Source organism: Euprymna scolopes, chromosome 20, assembly GCF_053919585.1.
Source record: "Euprymna scolopes isolate OS-2025 chromosome 20, ASM5391958v1, whole genome shotgun sequence".
In the NCBI taxonomy this organism is placed as follows: domain Eukaryota; kingdom Metazoa; phylum Mollusca; class Cephalopoda; order Sepiida; family Sepiolidae; genus Euprymna; species Euprymna scolopes.
This window is the reverse complement of record NC_136501.1, coordinates 15,995,232-16,015,061: the sequence shown is the minus strand read 5'-3', so window position 1 is coordinate 16,015,061 and position 19,830 is coordinate 15,995,232. Positions and strand designations below refer to the sequence as shown.

Below are 19,830 nucleotides of genomic sequence, written 5' to 3'. Positions count from 1 at the left end.
AGTCGCTGCCCAAATAAGATCTCCTCATTATGGCTAACTTACATTGCTTTTATGAGGAATCGTGCATCTTCTCCAAGTGATACTACCTCAAGTATTAGCACGGAGCTGGATACTCCACCAGACTAGATAAATTCTTGTCCTGGAATCCAGTGAAACCAAGAGACCAAAATAAAAGATATACTACAACATGAAAATGATTAATTGGGAAGAGGAAAATTATGTTCTCAATTTCTTTATCAACTTTGTGTTTGAGAGATAAAAAACTTTAATGAAACATTCGAATATCTATGTATCTCATATAGAGTTTAAGTGTTAGCCCTAGGTAGTGGGCTCCTTGATTTCTGAGAACTTCGACTGAAGTAATGTATGAATGTATATATATATATATATATATATATGCATGTGTATATGTATGTGTGTATACATATATGTATGTTTGTATGTGTGTGTATACATATATGTATGTGTGTATATATATATGTGCATATATGTATGTATACGTATATGAGCATTTGTATATATATTTGTATGTGTGCATAATGTTTTTTGACGTTCAACTATATATATATATATATATACAACATTATTTTGCACCAAACTAATATATATGTGTGTATGTATATGTGCATATATATTTATGCATATGTATGAATATATATATATATATATATGCATATATATATATATATATGCATATATGTGTGCATGTATTTGTATAGATATATATAATTAAAACAAAACACACAAAAAAAGATTAATTGCATTTCTTACCTGAATGAGCAGAATGCAATTTCAAGAAAAAATGAAAGAAAAAAAAGTGATTAATTTTCCCGATTTGGAATTTTTTTTTTTTTTTTTTTTTTTGCCTCGGGTGAGAAATCCCTTCAGATTATGTCTGCATCTATAGCTGAATCTTCAGTCGCCAGAACATGTCTATTCTTAGCTTGTATAGCTTACTTGAATGCGCCATTTTACTTACATGTTTTTATTTAAACAGTAGATGTTGATTGAGCCATATTGTTTGGTTTTTGTAAAGACCTGCTTTATTTTACCGAATATATGGCACCGTGACAACGCAGCGCTTGCATTTAATCTGCTCTTACACCGTTGGTATCTTTGTAGAGCTTTTATAAAACCTACTTCAAACATTGTGTACGTTTTATCAATCCTGCATTGCATTAATCCAACTAAAGACAGATGTTGTACGGTGCAAAAAAGAAACTGAGATTGCTACTGATCTCTCAATCACAATCTTTTTTTGGTTTTACAATAATGAATAAATTACAGAATTTCTATCATTTCGAACTCCAATCCATTGTTCCCCCTTGTCAAACTTTCACAAAGACACTCGACTAGCTACAACCACTATATGCAATTTCCCACACTTTCTAACTGTACCTAAATCCAAACAAAGATTCCACGAACAAAGCTTCTTCCCCAGAACTGCCCGCTTGTGGAATACTGTTCTGGTTGACTACGACAAGGTAATCTTCAAGTCCAATGTAAACAAGTTCTTGTTTAGCCGTCCCCATAAATAATCCAATTCTACCCAGTCTATATCATTAACGATTACTACACTACCATCTTGCATTCATTAACCCTTATCCTCGAGTTGCTTTGGACCTTGATAAGTAGTGACTCCCAAATAATAATAATAAATTCCGAACAATGATAAACCAGATGTCATGACCGGAATTCAAAGCCGAAACCTTGAGATCTTCAGTCTGAGGTTGTAGTCCACCAAGTGTGACATCATAGATTTAGTATTTACTAGCGGGGGTACCCGGCGTTGCCCAGGTGTTTGTAGGTGTAAAAGAAAAAAAAAAGTGTTAGTAGGAAGGGAGGCTCGAACCCGTGACGAACCGAAAGGTAGAGAAAAAAGTGGAAGAAAACGTGACATCTTACTACTAGCGTTCAAATTTACCGCTATCAATCAAAAAGTGAATACGCAGGTGCAGAAATGAATGTTGGCTGAAGGCCAGTTCAGCTTTCCACTGTTTCATTTATTTGTTTCCCCACGATGTTGGGGGAAAACCAGCTCCCCACAAAAAGGGAGTGTCCAAATGAATAGCAATTGTCTGATATGAGGGGTTTCCTCCATATTGATCAAAGCTAATTGCTTTCTGAACATCACCGGCACAAAATCTCGGGTAGCTGCCTTTGCTTTCGGTTAGTGTACGAAAAACACAAACACGCGAGAGGATGGAATAGCGTGATTTTTATAAAAGCCGATCAAAATAAATCTAACGTCCCTTCGCAAATCGTACATATTATGATCTAGGGAATATATAAAAAGTTTTAAAACATCGTACCCCCACCCCACCCTTCAGAGAATCCCGGCGAAAAAAGTCTTTGCTGGACATACAAAAACGCGCGCGACCGTTTTGTCTTTTATATCTATATATATATATATATATATATATATATATATATATATATATATATATATAGATACTGAATCTTGCATTTGACAAGTCATCTATATAAATATATATATATATATATTTAGTTTGGATCTCACTACTATATATTAGGTTCAATATAATAATTGATAGAGAATTGTCTTATTATAACTACATAATCTGCATGAATTAAAATATATCTTAGTGTATTTTATGAGTGGCCTGCCTATATATATATATATATATGTGTGTGTGTGTGTCTGTGTGTATAAGTATATATATATATATATATATATATATATATATATATATATATATATATATATATATATCGTCAAGAATAAGAGTTCAATAGAAATGTTGTTTTAATTTGAATAAAATAAAATACGCATCAAATACGCTTGAAACCAAATCACAACGTAATATTAGGAAAATAAACAAATATTTTACTTGTTTGAAATTTATCACAAATATATTTCGGAAGTATACTCCATCTTCAGTGTGTTCTTCGTTTCTTTTTTCTTCTTCCTTGCCATGTTGTAAATTTAGAGAAGTCTGTATAGAGCCGCGCGTTGTATCTGGCGGTTGTATTTTGAAATGTTTGAACTGTGCTTAGGTAACGCGAGAATAATGTCAAGAATGAGAGTTCAATAGATATATATATGTGTGTGTGTATATATATATATATATAGTTTTAGCAATGTGGATTAATTGTAAGATGACGCATATGTCTGTGAATAAGCATATTTTTTAAAATATACGTCGCTCTCCATATGTGTGCATCACATTGGTGAAGGGAAAAATTATTTCCACCTAGCATTTAGGTTAAATGCTTTCCCATATAAAAAGTTCAATTAATTCAAAACATCACTATTTAAAATAACGGAATAATATCTATCAAACCAATACATTTCATCCACTAGCGGGGGAGGGGGGGCAGTTGTAAATTGTTGGACTTTTGTCTCTGAGGTGGGGTCCGGTTTTAAATTTCACTTAATTTAGCCACACTGATGAGTTGTAAGACAATTATGTCGCTCGTGATATGAGGGCGTGAGATTGATGAAAGGGAAATTATTTATATCTAAATGCTTTACTTGAAGTTATTTAGAGTGTGAGCCATCTGACATCTACTTGTAAAGTTTTGTTGGGGGACGACTACAATACAATGCGACACAATATAGTGTGGACCATCTGTAAAAAGGTGAATATCAAATGCACCAGCAAGTCCTGAGAACATATACCAGAAAGAACAGTTGGAAATAAGTGATACACCATCCATTATGACTTCTGCAATTCCTACAGCTACGTACCTAGAAAACAGTGCTATTAAACCTGACACAGTCATATGGAACAAGAAGGCGAAAGAAGCAACCTTAGTAGAAGTTAGTGTCCCAAATGATGCTGGGTTAAACTGAGCTGAGAGGGAAAAGATGTTGAAATGCATGACATAAAAAGAAACTGGAATCTTAGGAAGATTTCTATCATTCCAGTAATTATAAGTGCAGCCGGACTTATATTAAAGAATTTCCAAACCTACCTGGAAAATATACCCGGTGAACCAAGTGTAAGAGAGATTCAAACAATTTTGCTTAAAGAGACGGTTAGAATCTTAAAAAGATTTCTCGGTATGTATGAGATGTCCTGTGAATGTCTAGCATCCGGTAGGACGCCCCATCCTCAACTAGAACAAAATGATAAGAAAATTAAAAAAAGAAAGAAAAAAAAAAGAAAGAGAGAATAAAAAATCTCACAAATCAATGACATCTATGTAAAGATCAAAAGCAAATAATAATAATAATAATAAAAAAAAAATAAACTGTTGTATTTTTTTCTGAGTGACGTCACTCAATTAGAAATCTCGGTGTTATAACTCAGTGTCGCTCTCCTTCCATTCTATTTTATGAATTCCAATTAAGACTTTTATTTTTATTTATTTTTTTACGTGTATTCTCTTTCCTAATTATCTTAATCACTTAATTAGACTTTTTGTGAATTTCTCGTATTTTAGTTGCAATTAATATTCCTCTCACACAGTCATTCAAGATTTGTCAATAAAACCACCAACCAAGGACATCACGTTGTTATCATTCTCCATTATGTCTTTAAGAGACAATGTAAACCTCCTTTGAGGGTAGTTGCAAGGGTTGCGCTATCATCAACGCCATCTCTCCTGAATTGGCATTGCCTGATTCTAGCAGCAAGGAGAAGTCCAGGACAGCTGGAAACAATGCCGAGATAAGCCAGATCACATACAACACCTTTTATTCCTAAATGGTCACCCATTTAGTATTGACCAGGCTCAATGTTACTCACCTTTGGAAATCTAGGCTGAACCAGTGTACCAATGTGATTATGCTATATTATTACGTTGTTATAGTATTATGGATGCTGAAATTATTTCACTTTTTTTTTTTGGCATCAGAGCAAATGTTGAAGTAATAATAATTATGCTTATTTTTCAAGGTTATCCATTACACCTATAAAGTTGAGTTTTTTCTCGCTCTGACATTGATATTATCTCTACCTAACTACTCTGTCAATTTTTTTGTCTACAGACTTAAAACTTGATACATACTTAAAACTTGATAAAACTTGATACAGACTTAAAACTTGATATATAAGATATTCAGACCTATAGAACAAATTCGATTTGGTTTTTAGCTGATAAAAATAAGGCTGGAGAGATAAATGTTTTGGTTTGGATTCTAGCCCATGGCACTCATGTATATATATATATATTTATATATATATATATATATATATATATATATATATATATAAATATATAAATATATATGTATATGTATATGTGTATATATGTGTGTATATATGTATATATGTGTGTATGTATATATGTGTATATATATATGTGTGTATGTATATATGTGTATATATATATGTGTGTATGTATATATGTGTATATATATATGTGTGTATGTATATATGTGTATATATATATGTGTATATGTGTATGTATATATGTGTATATATATGTGTATGTATATATGTGTATATATATATGTATGTATATATGTGCGTATATATATATGTATATATATGTGTATGTATATATGTGTATGCATATATATGTGTATGTATATATATGTATATATATATATGTATATATGGGTATATATCTATATATATATATGTATATATGTGTATGTATGTATATATATATATATATATATATAAACTTTCGAAATCATTACTATATATATTGGGTACAATATAATAATTAATAGAGAATTGGCTCTATAATAATAAATACAAAATCTGCATGAATTGAAATATGTTTAAGTATATTTTGCGAGCAGGCAATGTAGGTCGGCTTGCTAGACAAGTCAAAAACGGATAGATATCAGCCAGGTTTCTTATTAAAATCTTTCATCTCTTCCAAATAAAATGGCGTAAATATATACAAAAAAAAAGATTAAATAATAAAAGGTAAAATAAACAATTATCCTCATGTTATTTTATGTCTATACTAACCTGGGTGCCCGGTGTTGCCCGGGTGTTTGGAGGCGTGTGTTGAGCAAAAAAAAAAAAAAAAAGTTGTAGTAGGCAGGCAGGCTCGAACCCGTGACACAAAGATGGAAGAGAAAGTGAAAGAAAATCTGACTTGCAAAAATGGCGTTGCTTTTGAAGCTCCCACAAAAGCAAATTAGACACAAGGTCGTTTTTAATGTGTGTGTGTGGGGGGGGGACCAGCTCCCCTAAAACAAGGGCAAAAAGTGGGCACTCTGGCAGTATTCAAAAAAAAAATAATAGTAATTGTTTCAGTATGAAAGGTTTCCCCTACACTGACCAAGGACCAATTAACTTAATGTAATTGAGGCATCAGAACATATACCACACTTTGATCTTGGCCCGAAGACTAATCTATATTAAACACTGACTGTGCATCAAACACAATACTTAGTTCTCTGCACCTTATAACAAACATTTATACAAAATTTCAGCCAGATCAGCCGAATAGTTTTGAGAAAAAGTGGAACGAACAGACAGATACATATATATCGTTACCTATTCCCTTAATGTAAGCGTGATTGCCTAAAGTGGTCTCTAGTTACTAAATACTAGAAGACCGAAACATGCTCATGGCCGTGTAGCAACACATTACTGCTTATGTAAAGATAAATTACCTCGGTATTGAGCACTCTTGTATTAACTTCTTCATTATACTTCACTGATAACCTACCACTGGAAAATAACAACCCCAGATTATATATAGAGATAGATAGATAGATAGATAGATAGATAGATAGATAGATAGATAGATAGATAGAGAGAGAGATCAACTGATTATCCAGTGAAGGATGCAAAATTAATTTTTTTGAGAAAATGTTTTTATATAGTTTTCAAGGTTAAAGAGCTTCCAATATATATATATATATATATATATATATATATATATATATATATATATATATATATATATATATATATATCGCTCTCCATGTGGGGGTACCAAATTGGTTAAAAGGGAAAATTATTCCCAACTCGCATTTAGGTAAAAATGCACTTTCGTAAATAATTGAATTCATTCAAAACATATCGCTAAAATCAAAACAAAACAACATCTATCTATCTATCTATCTATCTATATATATATATATATATATATATATATATATATATATATATATATATATATATATATATATATACTAGCCTGAGTATTTGGAGGTGTGTGTTCAGCAAAAAAAAAAATTTTTTAAAAGTGGTAGTAGGTAGGCAGGCTCAAACCTGTACCGCAAAGGAGGAAAACAATGTGAAAAAAAAAACAAAGAATGTGACGTCTTTGCCGTTGCGTCCATCGCCAAACCGGAAGTGGTGAAGGTTTAAATTAAGGCTACTCAATAAAAAAGGGGGAATGACTTTAAAAAATATTGGCGTATTGGCGTGTATATATATATATATATATATATATATATATATAACTGGGATATTATTGGTTCATATTGCAAATGTTAGGATCCAGAAACTACTTTTAAAATAGATACTGATGAAAACTGATGAAACGTAATTTTATTCAAGAAAATTTTCTGACTTTCTATTTCTTTGATCTTTACCAGGTCAGTCAGTTCATTTTCAGCTTTTAGCAATTCGCAAACTCTTTGACATGGCAAATTTATTATATATGAAAGAAAAGAAATATAAATGTTTATTCCATTATATATTATTATTATACGACTGTTTTATTTTTGATAAAAAAAATTAATGCATAAAACTTTAAAAACAAAGTTATTAAGTGTAGACACATCTCATTGTGATGCTGTTGTTGTCATGGAAATTGCATCGACACACATCACCATTGCTTTTATCCCCATAGAAGAAAGACAGCATTCTCTGTCTGTGTTTCTGCTTCATGGACCAGCCTGACAGTAAAATTGCCTTGTGTAGTGTAGTCTGGTGCCGCCATTAAGTGAAGCTTCACGTGCCGAGTTAGCATTTTAAGCCATGACCTGGGCGTGACGTCATGGAATGGCATGCATATATAGCCATAGGGATTGGAAGGAAAGGGAGGAGGAAAAAGAGAAAAAAATGATGTGTGGCAAATGGAAAGTTATGTGGTGGCTCTTCCTTTTATTTTTTCGATTAACAGCCAGCTGTGTCTGGTGCTGTGTATTGACAGCCAGCTGTGTCTGATGCTGTGTATTGAAACCCAGCTCTGTCTAGTACCGTGTATTGACAACCAGCTGTGTTTGGTACCGTGTATTGACAGCCAGCTGTGTCTGGTATCGTGTCTCTACATACAACGTGTGGGTTCAGTTATAGAGACTAACAATGTTACACTTGAGCAAACGTTCAGATTGTGTGTGGATGTAAATATCTTCTGCATGGCTTGTTGCACTTTGCTAAATTTTTTTTACCAACAAATTTGAGTTGATTTGCTTTGTGTATCTCCTCTCCAAGAGGTTAGACACAAGGTTATGTTGGGTTTGATGATACAAAAGAATCACCGCTTATCAAGGTCCAAAGGCCACTGGAGGATAAAGGTTAACTGATACAAGGTGGTAGTGTAGTAATCGTTAATGGTGTAAGTTTAGTATAATTTGATTATTTAAGGGTACGCTTCAACAAGAAGTTGTTTACATTGGACTTGAAGGCTACAATATTGTAGTTGGCCCGGAGCAGGCCAGCAGAACAGTGTTCCACAGGCGGGCAGTTCTAGGAAAGAAGCTTTGTTCATGGAATCTGCGTTTAGCTTTAAGTGGGAGAAATTGTTGATAGTGGTTGTAGCTAGTCGGGTGTTTTTTGTGAAAATCCAGCAGGGGGTGGGGGCATAGATTGAAGCTCAGGCGAGCACTTGCCATGAAAATAACGATAGATGTTGCTTATTTTAGAACTGCTATGTGGACTTCACAAGAGCTTTGTCTGGCAAGAATTGTGTCTAGGTATTTTTATTACGTTGTATTTGTATATATCAGCGTGTGTATATTGTAGAGAATATATATCGAGATTGGTGTGTCGACATATGGAAACCCTATCTCATTGTGTGTGTGTGGGTGGGTGGGTGGATGTACATATATCGGGGAGTGTGTAGATTCTTCTGTTGATAGATGACGGGGAATAGTTTAAATATACTGTTTACACCACGACGACTGTGCCGTGTGCCGATTCCTGGGGACTTCATATTATAATTAATACGGAGCTGTGGCATTTATGCAACAATTCTGGTCAACACAGATAGAGGGGAGGTGCATTATTAATGATGGCGGAGGGGGACACATAATACTTTGAGGGAGTTATACAAAGTTCGTTTACAGGATGATAGACAAAACATATTTAACTTTTCCTTTTGGTGGAATGACGACAGACGAAGACAACAGTTTACGAATATAGATGATTCTTTATTTATAACAGCTGGTGATAGTGAGGGATTCAAGTCTTTACGACTGTATGGTCTCCTCTTCCCACCTCCTCCGCCTTCCAGGGGCATCAGCTCTCACTAAGTCGCTCTCCGACTCTTGTCTACTAACTGACTGTCTCTCTTCTCCTTCTCTCTCTCTCTTCTCTCTAACTAACTTCGAACCCTGTCTTAATATATTGGGAATCTCCTTTTTTGATGACGTCAAAGCATATCTCGCCGCGTGGAATTCGTTCATGTGGATTTTACCTACGTATATTCAAACACGTTTTTGGAAAACAAAGAAATTCCTTAATTGTTTTGTATCATCTAATCTATTTATTAATCGTTATTTCTAAACTGCATTGTTCATATCTAACTCTGACATAAATAATATTTTGTTATTTCCAAGAACAACGACAATCGTTCTACATTCCTAAGATTTCAATATGTATTCTTTTTTTAAACTTCTCTTACTGGGTTCGATTCTAGCCTTTTCCGAACATTGGAAAAGTTCCGCTACAACAACTGGGATAAGATTTCGTTCTTTCAGAGATCACATCGTGTTTCAAGTAATTTTTGAGGTTCTGATATTTTGTAAGTTTTCTTCGTTTGGCTCTATTTACATCATATCGATATATCGATAATGAGAGCAATCCTTTCGTCTGTGTTCCTCATGACAATATCTAGTTTGGCGATCTTGTCTTTTATGTATCTGCCAGCTTATATGCCTTTGTCATAGAACGCTGTCACATTTCTGTTTGATGCCATGGGTGAATGTTGTTCATATTCCCAGATGTGCTGCAAACTGTCAAGTTGCATATCTCCACAGATCTGTCAGTGGAGGAATCTACATGCTTTGTTGTGACGGGCACTGCAGTAGCCATCTGTCAAAACAATGTGTTTTGGGGAATATATATTTAAGACATAGCATGCAGACGAACAAATAAAACACACACATATATTATTATTTCTTTTAATCAATTATTTTCATATGCATTTTGTTCATATCTGCACATATGTGTTTCGCCTTATAAAGACTTATCAGTGTGGCTTTATAGAATTGTTATATAACCAGGGCATGTGTGTGTGTGTTTTTTTTTTAAATCACCGTAACATTGTTTTATGGTAAACCACTGATGATCCCTTTAAGAACATTGGTATTGTTTGTTAAAACTATTCAGTGATACGGGAGATTAATTGATTTACTGACAAAATAATGTTCCAATAGAGGACAATTTTATACATATATATATAGTTTGTGTGTGTCTGTACATTTAAATACAGTTTATGACGGGACACGAATATACATAAATACTTTTACAACATAAAGGACAAATTACACTTATTTGGAGTTTTCGTATCTGGTCAATCGGAACATATTCCGTCCATCTTTGCTCTCGTTTTATGGGAAGTTGCAAAGGAAATCTCTCCAAGAAACGACAGAGCCTTGGGTTTTATTCCAGAGTGTTTTTTTGCCTTTTGTAAAGTTGTAAGTTAATTCTGACTATCGCCATTTCTTACCCCCTCCTCTACTCAGAGCCATCACGATCTGCAGATTGTCTCTCCCCCTCTCTCAACTCTGACTGACTTTCCATGTATCTCAAAAAGACCGTCTCCCTTCTAAATGACGTATACGTCACTAAGATAATCATCTGATGTTTTTACGTGTCATTATTTCTAAGTTGTCAACTAAATTGTTATGATAACATTTTTAAGTCAACATTCCTAAATTAATGTAAATAAATATTTATTTAAAATATTTTAATTATTCTAAAAGATATTTTAGCTGCCAAAACTTATTGGTTTGAATAATCATAATGATCGTCGATCAGCACACCTTCGCCGTTGCCCAGTCACAATCTAACATGGTCAATGCACCAACTTCATAGCTCGAATCTCAAACCACAGTCACTGTCTATTCACAAACACAAATATAATTATAAATAATAATTATTTTATTATTGACAGACACTAGTATTCCATGCTTTCACAATCATCAGTATAGGAAGTGACAATTCCTACCGGTCGGAAGATTTGAACCCAGCCACAAAGCCACCTCTGACTATTTGCTAAACCATTACCTCTGGGTCACTAACAATTGCGGTGAGAATTAAGGGAATTTAAAAACCTATAAACACCAAATTCGGGTACAAACTTTAAACAATCCAGAGGGTTTAAACGAGTGGAATCATGGAGGTTGCATATATGCTAGTTGATTGCTTTATAGTTTTTTTATTTTTCAGACAGTACTCAACTTTAATACTTTTTTTTAAATATATATATATATATATATATTTTTAAATATATATATAGCGGTTTTCGTCAGGTCACTGAAGTTAAGCAACGTTGAGCCTGGCTAGCACCAGATGGGTGACCATTTGGGAATTCTAGGTGCTGTATGTGCTTTCTGCTTATCTCGGCATTTGTTTTCTGTCGTCCTGAACATGCACTTCACTTGCCACTGGTATTTAACAATGTCGACTCAGGAAATGTGGGGGAGATTACTCACCTCGTGCCACAAAAAACATTTCACGCACAGGCACCCCTTCGTGGATAGCCATAGTCTTTCAACGGAGCGTGTGTGTGTGTATATATATATCTATATATCTATCTATCTATCTCTCTCTCTCTCTCTCTCTCTCTATATATATATATATATATATATATATATATATATATATATATATATATATATGTTTACAGAAAGTTTTTAGATTTTTAGTCATTGGTACTGTCGGTTTCAAACCCGATAATTAGGACCGTTTTAGATCCCATATCAAGCTCTTCAGCCAATACTCATCTCTTTTATCTAAAACAGTCCTAATTATCGGTCTTGAAACCAACGGTACCAATGACTTGTCTCATCTAAAAACTTTCTGTAAGCAAAAAATGTATATAAATATGCTCTTATTTTCGGATTTTCCTTGTAATTGAGCACTCTGCTGGATTTCGTTTTAAAAAACAAACAAACTAATTATATATATATATGTGTGTGTGTGTGTGTGTTTATTGTCTTTCGCGATGAACAAGATAAAGAAAATAATAGCCTTCTGTATATTTTTAAGGTTGATGTAAAAGGATAGTCTGTTATATCGTGTCTTCTAAAATACCAAAATATATATATTCAAATTTCCTAGTATTGAAATTATTATGGAGTCGCTAACTCGGTGTCCTGTGATTGGATGAAAAACCGCCAATCACAGACCACCGTTTTAGATTTTCACGGAACTCCCACAAGAGCAGTTTTTGCAAAGTCTCTTCTTTTGTTTGTTGGGATCCTCAGATGAAACATGTTCCCCATCTCTTCTCTCTGTCACCTATAGACTTCGAAATGGCAGGGCTGATTTTTACGAAATTTCACACAAATGTACTTTATGTATCTGGCAGTGGTTTTAGATAAGTTTTGTATTAGAATGTCTTCGATTTGTCTGTTCTTTCTAAATATTAGGACATGTGTGAGGATTTAAATTAACAACTGAAGAAATCAAAGCTGAACAGTTTACATTACAGATTACTTATGTTAAGAATAAGCAGTTTGAAAACACCTTTTAAAGATCATGTCACGCTGGTCAAATGGCTATTGTACTTACTGTCATTAGGTTTTAGTTTCGCTCTCAGCTCGAGTATTTTTTTTTTATAAGAAGTGAACAGTTTATAAAAAAAACATAATACTCGCATGCACATGTCTCAGTTTCTGTATGAATTAAAATATAATATGTATGCGTATTTTACGACCGGGCAACGCCGGACAATCTGCTAGTAATTAATAAAATGTTGTTTGTGTAAATTTTGAAGCTGCTTACTCCCTCCTTCGCCTCTAATTTCTGTAATTTAGAGCTGCTGCTGCTTAGAAATTTGGATAGATCTTGTAAGTGCTAGATTGGTTAATGAATTGCCGTAAAATGTTGTTATTGAGTCGTAATTAAGCGATGGATGAAAAAGACAAACCTTATGATATCGGTAATTGATTGATTAGTCCGCGCTGCTCGCGGCGCTTTCCTTGGCATGGCAACGCAGCAGGTCGGCACATCTCAAACACAATTCATCTAAAAACAGGAACGACGTCTTCTGCGACGGATTTGATCGCTATTATATTACACACTCGGCTAATTCGCAAATCTTTGATGAAATTCTCGTGTGAAGGTACAGACAATCGAATCGATTAGAACTATCTCGAAAGACTGTTTGTGCTTCTCCTGCGGGTAGAGAAGAAAGCATTATTGGTGAAGATAACTAGATGCTGTGATGTCGTATGTGTGCAGATACTGTCGTGAAAGTGTTGCCTAATGGGATCATTATCAACGGAAGATTCTGTTGTGTATATCAGATGATTCAGAATAACACCTTTCTGATGTCCAGTTTGGAGTGGTTGCTTAGTGATCTAATGAATTGAAGATAAAACTATTTCAAGATAAGACTTTTAAAAAAGTTCAAATACGACTCTGCACATATATCTGGCTTTCATGACTAAAAAAATACATATCATCAAATTACGTTTCTGGATTTTTAGAGATGAGGATTGGTTATTCGTATTGAAGGTTGAAGATTCAATTCTCAGTGTGGGCAACCGAAAAATGCAATTGCAAATTACTTAGGACCTCTATCCAGTCATGACTGACGGAACGAGAACATGCTACCTCCATGAAGTAAGTAAAGGATTCCGTTCGGAATTCCATCCAAAATCCCCGAGTTCGACAGAAGGATTCCCGAATTTGACAAGATACATCTGAAGAAGGTCGGAAGTTACATTGGCTGAAACGTTGTGAAAATGACACTCAAGATGAGAACAGTACTTCAAAGATTCCAAATAATACGAAGCATCAAATTGGATCATTTGTATGACTGTTCACACAACATTACACTCTGTATTGCCTGCAAATAAATTAGGATCTCTTATGAACTCCTGCTCAAATTCCTCAATCCTGTACAACTATTTGATCAGTTTTAAATTTATAGTAATTTCAATTTTAAAGTTATTGAATATAAAACGAATGTTTGTGTGCATGTATATATATATATATATACATATATTAATATGATAGCCTGTGTGTTATTTCGTGTGTCATTCTTACATCTTTTTCCTTCCAAGTGACTTTCGTTTAATTGTTATGACCTTCCATTTTACCAAGATATCTTCATAAGTTTTGGTTTCGGTTTCGATTATAGCTGAAGGAACTCAAGTTATATATTTTCTTCATAAGTTTTGGTTTCGATTCAAGCAGATGCACCCAAGTCATATGGATACATTTCTTTTTTGTTTTTAAATCACAACTTTATAATATATAAGAATTGATAGAAAATTGACTCTATAATAATACATACGAAATCTGCAAGAATTAAAATATCATATTTAAGCGTACTTTATGACTGAGCTACGCCGGGCGTCCCTGCTAGCTTGGATAAATACTTTTGCATCTTTAACAAAAGAGCTACAATAATGTAAGGGCGTCTCCATTTAAGCTGAACACATCCATAGAATGCCAACATCAATATAGTACATATGAAAGAAATTTCTAAGGGTTCCGCTAGTGTATATATATATATATATATATATATATATATATATATATATATATATATATATTATATTTTAATAAAGTCGTATTCCTGTCTATCTGTTTGTTTACAATTTGGTTAATATATACAAGAGGTACACTATTTCACAAATAGATTTTAATACTGAAAACGAACCTCTTATATACTTTTATTCTTATATGATATATATATATATATATATAACTACTTAATTTACTCACATAAAATTAATATATGAAAGTATAGATTTATGCGTAAACTTTAAGTATTTACTTCAAAAGTGCTCAATACGTAGGTAGAGCTAGTTAGCAATTTATAAAATATATAATGGCGATTAAGCTACACTGAATATTCCGCGTTTCATCCACTCTAGGACTCTTCAGGCTTATGCGCATAAGCCTGAAGAGTCCTAGATTGGATGAAACATGGAATATTCAGTGTAGCTTAATCGCCATATATAAGCCTGAAGAGTCCTAGAGTGGATGAAATGCGGAATATTCTGTGTAACTTGATCGCCATATATATTTTATAAATTACTATATATATATATATTTAAACTTTTAACTTTTCGTGTACTCATTTATATAATCTATCCTCTATTGATTATTATATATTATGAGGAATAATTTTTCCCGTTGACTAATTAGCAAAAAAATTTTTTTTAAATAATAATGATAATGTCGTTCATCAAATTCCGTCTGTGTTTGTTTACAATATCATGTCAGCTGATATTTGGGCTTGATGATAAATGCCCTGGAAAAGTAACTTCTGATTAATGTTTAGTTTTAAAATATGCAAACAAAGAAATGATTTGCGGCGATTTAAAATGGTACCTCTTCTTTTATCGTAAATTGAATTCATTAATAAGAAAAAAAATAAAATAAAATGGTGAGGTACACCCGGTCTTGAACAGCGGATCATTAAATCTGTAGTCGAATGCTCTACTATAGAGCTATATCTTGATTATAATTAATTTTTTTTGTTGTTTTTTTTTCTGAGATTTTTTATCTCCCTTTGCCCGTGTAATGCAAAATATTCCCCTGTAAAAATTCTTCTTTTTTATCCATAAGAGAGAAAGGCTATTTTTAAGATTGAACTTTTTCGCTTTTCGATACTTATCAGATGAATTTCTGTACAAAACATATCTAGGAACACTGCCAGACATATAAATTAGCTGTGTGAAATTTGTAAAAGATAGGCTCAGCCATTTCGGAACCTATGAGGAAGGAACTATCTCTCTTTCTCTCTCACACACACACAATCCAGCGCGTCCATCATCCATCCAGCGCAGCCATAGCCAAGATTGAATTCACTACACGAGTTTGTAGTGTAATTCAAATCTTGTTGCCAGGGCTATCAAGGGTATTTTGTTATCGTGACGCCATCACTAGACGGGGTGCCTATCACGGCTTGAGAGAGTCCCATCTACTCTGGAGAGAAGGATGGACCACACCAGTTTCTCAACCTGGTATTTTACCTTGTGGTAGATACAGCGCCTCGCCTTCCCAAATGGTCACCCAACTGGTACTGGCCAGGCTCAACATTGCTTAACTTCATATCAACGTGATTGTGCCGTACACACGTACAAAGTGACTTTTATATAATTCTAAGATAGAAATAAAGATTTTATGAATATAAATGTTGCCAGATGTTATTTTCAATTGAACTATATTTCTGATTTCCAATGTCATTAATCTTTTTCTGATTTTATTTTTTAGTAATAAACCGGTTTTTTTTTTTTTTTCAGGAATTGGAAATTGGTATCCGCTCTCATCAAGGCACTGTAAATAGTATGAATGCTGCTGGCAATGAAATCATTCGCCAATCAGCAGCACCAGACTCTCATCTGTTAAGAGAAAAACTTGATGCTCTCAACCGTCGATGGAAATCTTTATGTGGAGATGTCCTCGAGAGGCCAGACAAGTAAGAATTATTAACTCTTATGTCTTTGTTTTGTCTTATAAGTATTTTTTTGATATTTTTTTTTTTTTAATATTATTTTCCTAGCAAGCCGCCTGGTGTTATCCGGTCTTAAAATATGCATAAGTATTACATTTTAATTAATACAGAATTCTTATTTATTATAAACAGAAATACCGTAGGTATTAAACTTAAGGTTAAATTTCTTTAAAAAAAAAAAAAAAATGAAGTAAAAAAAAAAAAAAGAAAAAATGAAGTAAAAAAAAACAAAAAAAAAAAACGGCACAAATAATGAACATAAAGCCTACTCTACTCGGTGGGGCACAAGCCTATAATACATTCCTCTGAAAAGGGCACTTTTAAAACAGAAAGAGATGCTTAATTATGCACTTATGGCAGTCGGACTGACGTATAACCATACTCTTTATTTGTTGTATTTGATTTTCTGTTCAATATATTTCGTTTCCATTAGATACCAAATTGTGTCTTTCTTCTGGACCTTTACAGGACAACAACAGATTGTTCAGAAGTTTTAAAAGCAGGAAAAGTAACATTGCGTTTGGTTGAGAGTTCTTGATAAAGTGCAGAAACGTATCTGTAATTTAATTGCCCCCCCCCCTCATCCCTATTTTCTTCTTTGCAACCATTCTCTCACAAATGTGATGTTGTTAGTCTCAGTCTTTTCTATAAATACTATTATGATATGTGCTATCCAGAATTGTCTGATCTAGTCGCTGCTTCTTTTGTTCCAGCTCGTTTGACTCATTGGTCTAGTGGTCTTCATCAATTTGATGCTTTGATACCTCATTGTAATACAGCTTCCTATTCCAGTAGCTTCTTTCCAAGAATTGCAGGCTTATGGAATTCTCTTCCTGCTAACTGTTTTTCTCCTAATTGTAACTTTGTTTGTTTGTTTTTTTTTTTCAAGACTAAGATCAAAAAGCATCTTCTGCCTTTGCAATAATCATCTTTTATTCTGGAAACCAACCTTGCGGTATAGAGTTTCACAGGCGAGCAGTTCTAGAAAAGAAACTTTGTTTATGAAATTTGCGTTTAGTTTTTATGCACAGATTGAGAGTAGGGAAAATTATTTATATTGGTTGTAGCGAGACGAGTGTTTTATTATGAATTAATGTTTCAAAAGTGAAACGTAGAATATGAACAGCCTCATTGCTCCATTATATTTATAGCCTGAAGTGCATTCGCTTTATTTATTGATTTAATCATCTTAGTAATGTTCTATTTTTTTTTGTTGTTTTTTGTTTTTGTTTTTCTATTTTCTTCTTTTTTTTCCATTTTTCATTTTTTTTTTTTTTTTTTTTTTTCTTATTTGGGCAATGGCCATTTGGCTTGTTCTACAGAAAGATGAGATATCCATCTGTTTTCAGTAAGTGAAAGAATTAATGAAATTTTACTGATGGATTCCATCCTCTTGGAGGTTTGGCTCAGACAAAATGAATTGTGATTTTCATGACATCAATTTCTCTGATTATCTACTAAAATTTTGTTTCTCCTGAAAGAATCAATGGAGGTTTGGATACTTAAGCAGAAAACGATCTGTTTTTCCGTGAATGTTGTCGCGGCATATTCTAGTAGCTTATGTAAGCCACCAGAATGTGATGAAACTCTCAGCCAGTGCAGCAGACGACATTTAATAAATTGGAAGAAATGGTCCTATGACATTGCAACTGTTCGAAATTTGCAGATATCATTGATTCTGAACACACCGTGTTATATTATGAGCGAGTGTAGAAAATGTATAATTTCGCTTGGGCCTTTTTTCCGTGCGTGCGAATGTATACTCGCTTATCTGTCAGTTTTTCTCTCTACGTCCGTTGAAATATATGTCATGTTTCCAAGAACAGTCAGTTTCTCTAAAACAACTTTATTATGACAATTCCAGCTCTTCGGTTATGGAGATAGACGTGCGTGTTGGGGGTGGCAGGTGACATGCCTTTCTCTGACTCACTTATCTTTGTGTCCCTCGCTTGTTTATATTGACTGAATTGTTTTGCTCAGCGTCTGATGTATTTACATCATAGGCCGGTTCTTTTGTTCCATTTGCTATTCCTAGGAACCTGGTATTTTCTGTGATTTTTTTTTTTTTTTTTTTTTTTTTTTTTTTATTCCTGGCGTCATCTGACTTACAGAATCTGGCACTTCCAGGGCCATTATTCAACAAATGTAACCGATTAGAAAAATTTCCTATGAAATATTTGTAGATGTAATTTGTTAGGAATCTCCCCCCCCCCCAAAAAAAAAAGCCGACATAAATATTTTTTCCATACACTGTACAAAATAAAAAAAAGTTTTCATTTTGAAAAAAAAAAACAAAAAAAAAAACAATAACATTTATTCATCAAACTTTCTGTAGACGGATTTTTTAAAAAATTATTTTATTATTTTTTTTTTATTGAAATTATTATACGATTAATGTTTTCTATGATGCATTTCTCCTTTTGCTAGTATTTTAAAATTTTGATCTGCGCTCAGTATATTCCAGCAGTTTACATAAGTTGCGAGAATATACCAGCGCAGCATCCACAGCAAAATGAGTCATTCTCTGCATATGTACCAAACATTCATAACCAAAGTCCGTCTTCTTAGCACCATCGTAAAGAACTTTCCTTTCTTTCTTTGTACAACTTTCATGGAACAGAATTTATATGAATAAAGTTTTTTCCAAGATCTTCCCTGCTAACTACAACATAGTCATTATTAAGTCCAATTTAAACAAATACTTATTTTTTTATATATCTATTTATTTTTTTACTCACGTTCACCCCTAACAAGGCATATAGCCACTTGGACGTAAGGGGCTACTATTTGGGACCATGCCTAGGAAAGATTAACAAGATGTTGGTTTACATTACATTTAAACTTCTGCATATCAGTACAGTCAGGGAAGCAGATAACAAGAAGGAAATTCCAAAGTCTATGATTGATTGCCTGCTCTAGTTGGGGATCCATCACGGTGCACCAAGAGGAAGCTTCACATGCATTCCTGCAGTGATTTATTTCGCAATACATTGTCATCTACATTGCACTGTAGAGAACCTGCTGTTGATTGTATAAAATTATTATATAATGGCATGCAAAAGGTCATGTATCATGCTT

The 19,830-nt window shown here is 33.5% G+C and overlaps 1 protein-coding gene across 7 annotated transcripts in view; it reads left to right on the top strand.

Annotated features, from left to right (window-relative positions):
• Positions 1-19,830, top strand: part of LOC145241334 (dystrophin-like) — a 1,936,823-nt gene that overhangs the window by 1,332,953 nt on the left and 584,040 nt on the right. For all 7 annotated transcript variants that reach the window (XM_080104172.1, XM_080104173.1, XM_080104174.1 and 4 more), the window contains one exon: positions 16,541-16,716. In XM_080104172.1, the coding sequence (XP_079960298.1) occupies positions 16,541-16,716 (176 nt within the window). The remainder of the gene's footprint in view (positions 1-16,540; positions 16,717-19,830) is intronic.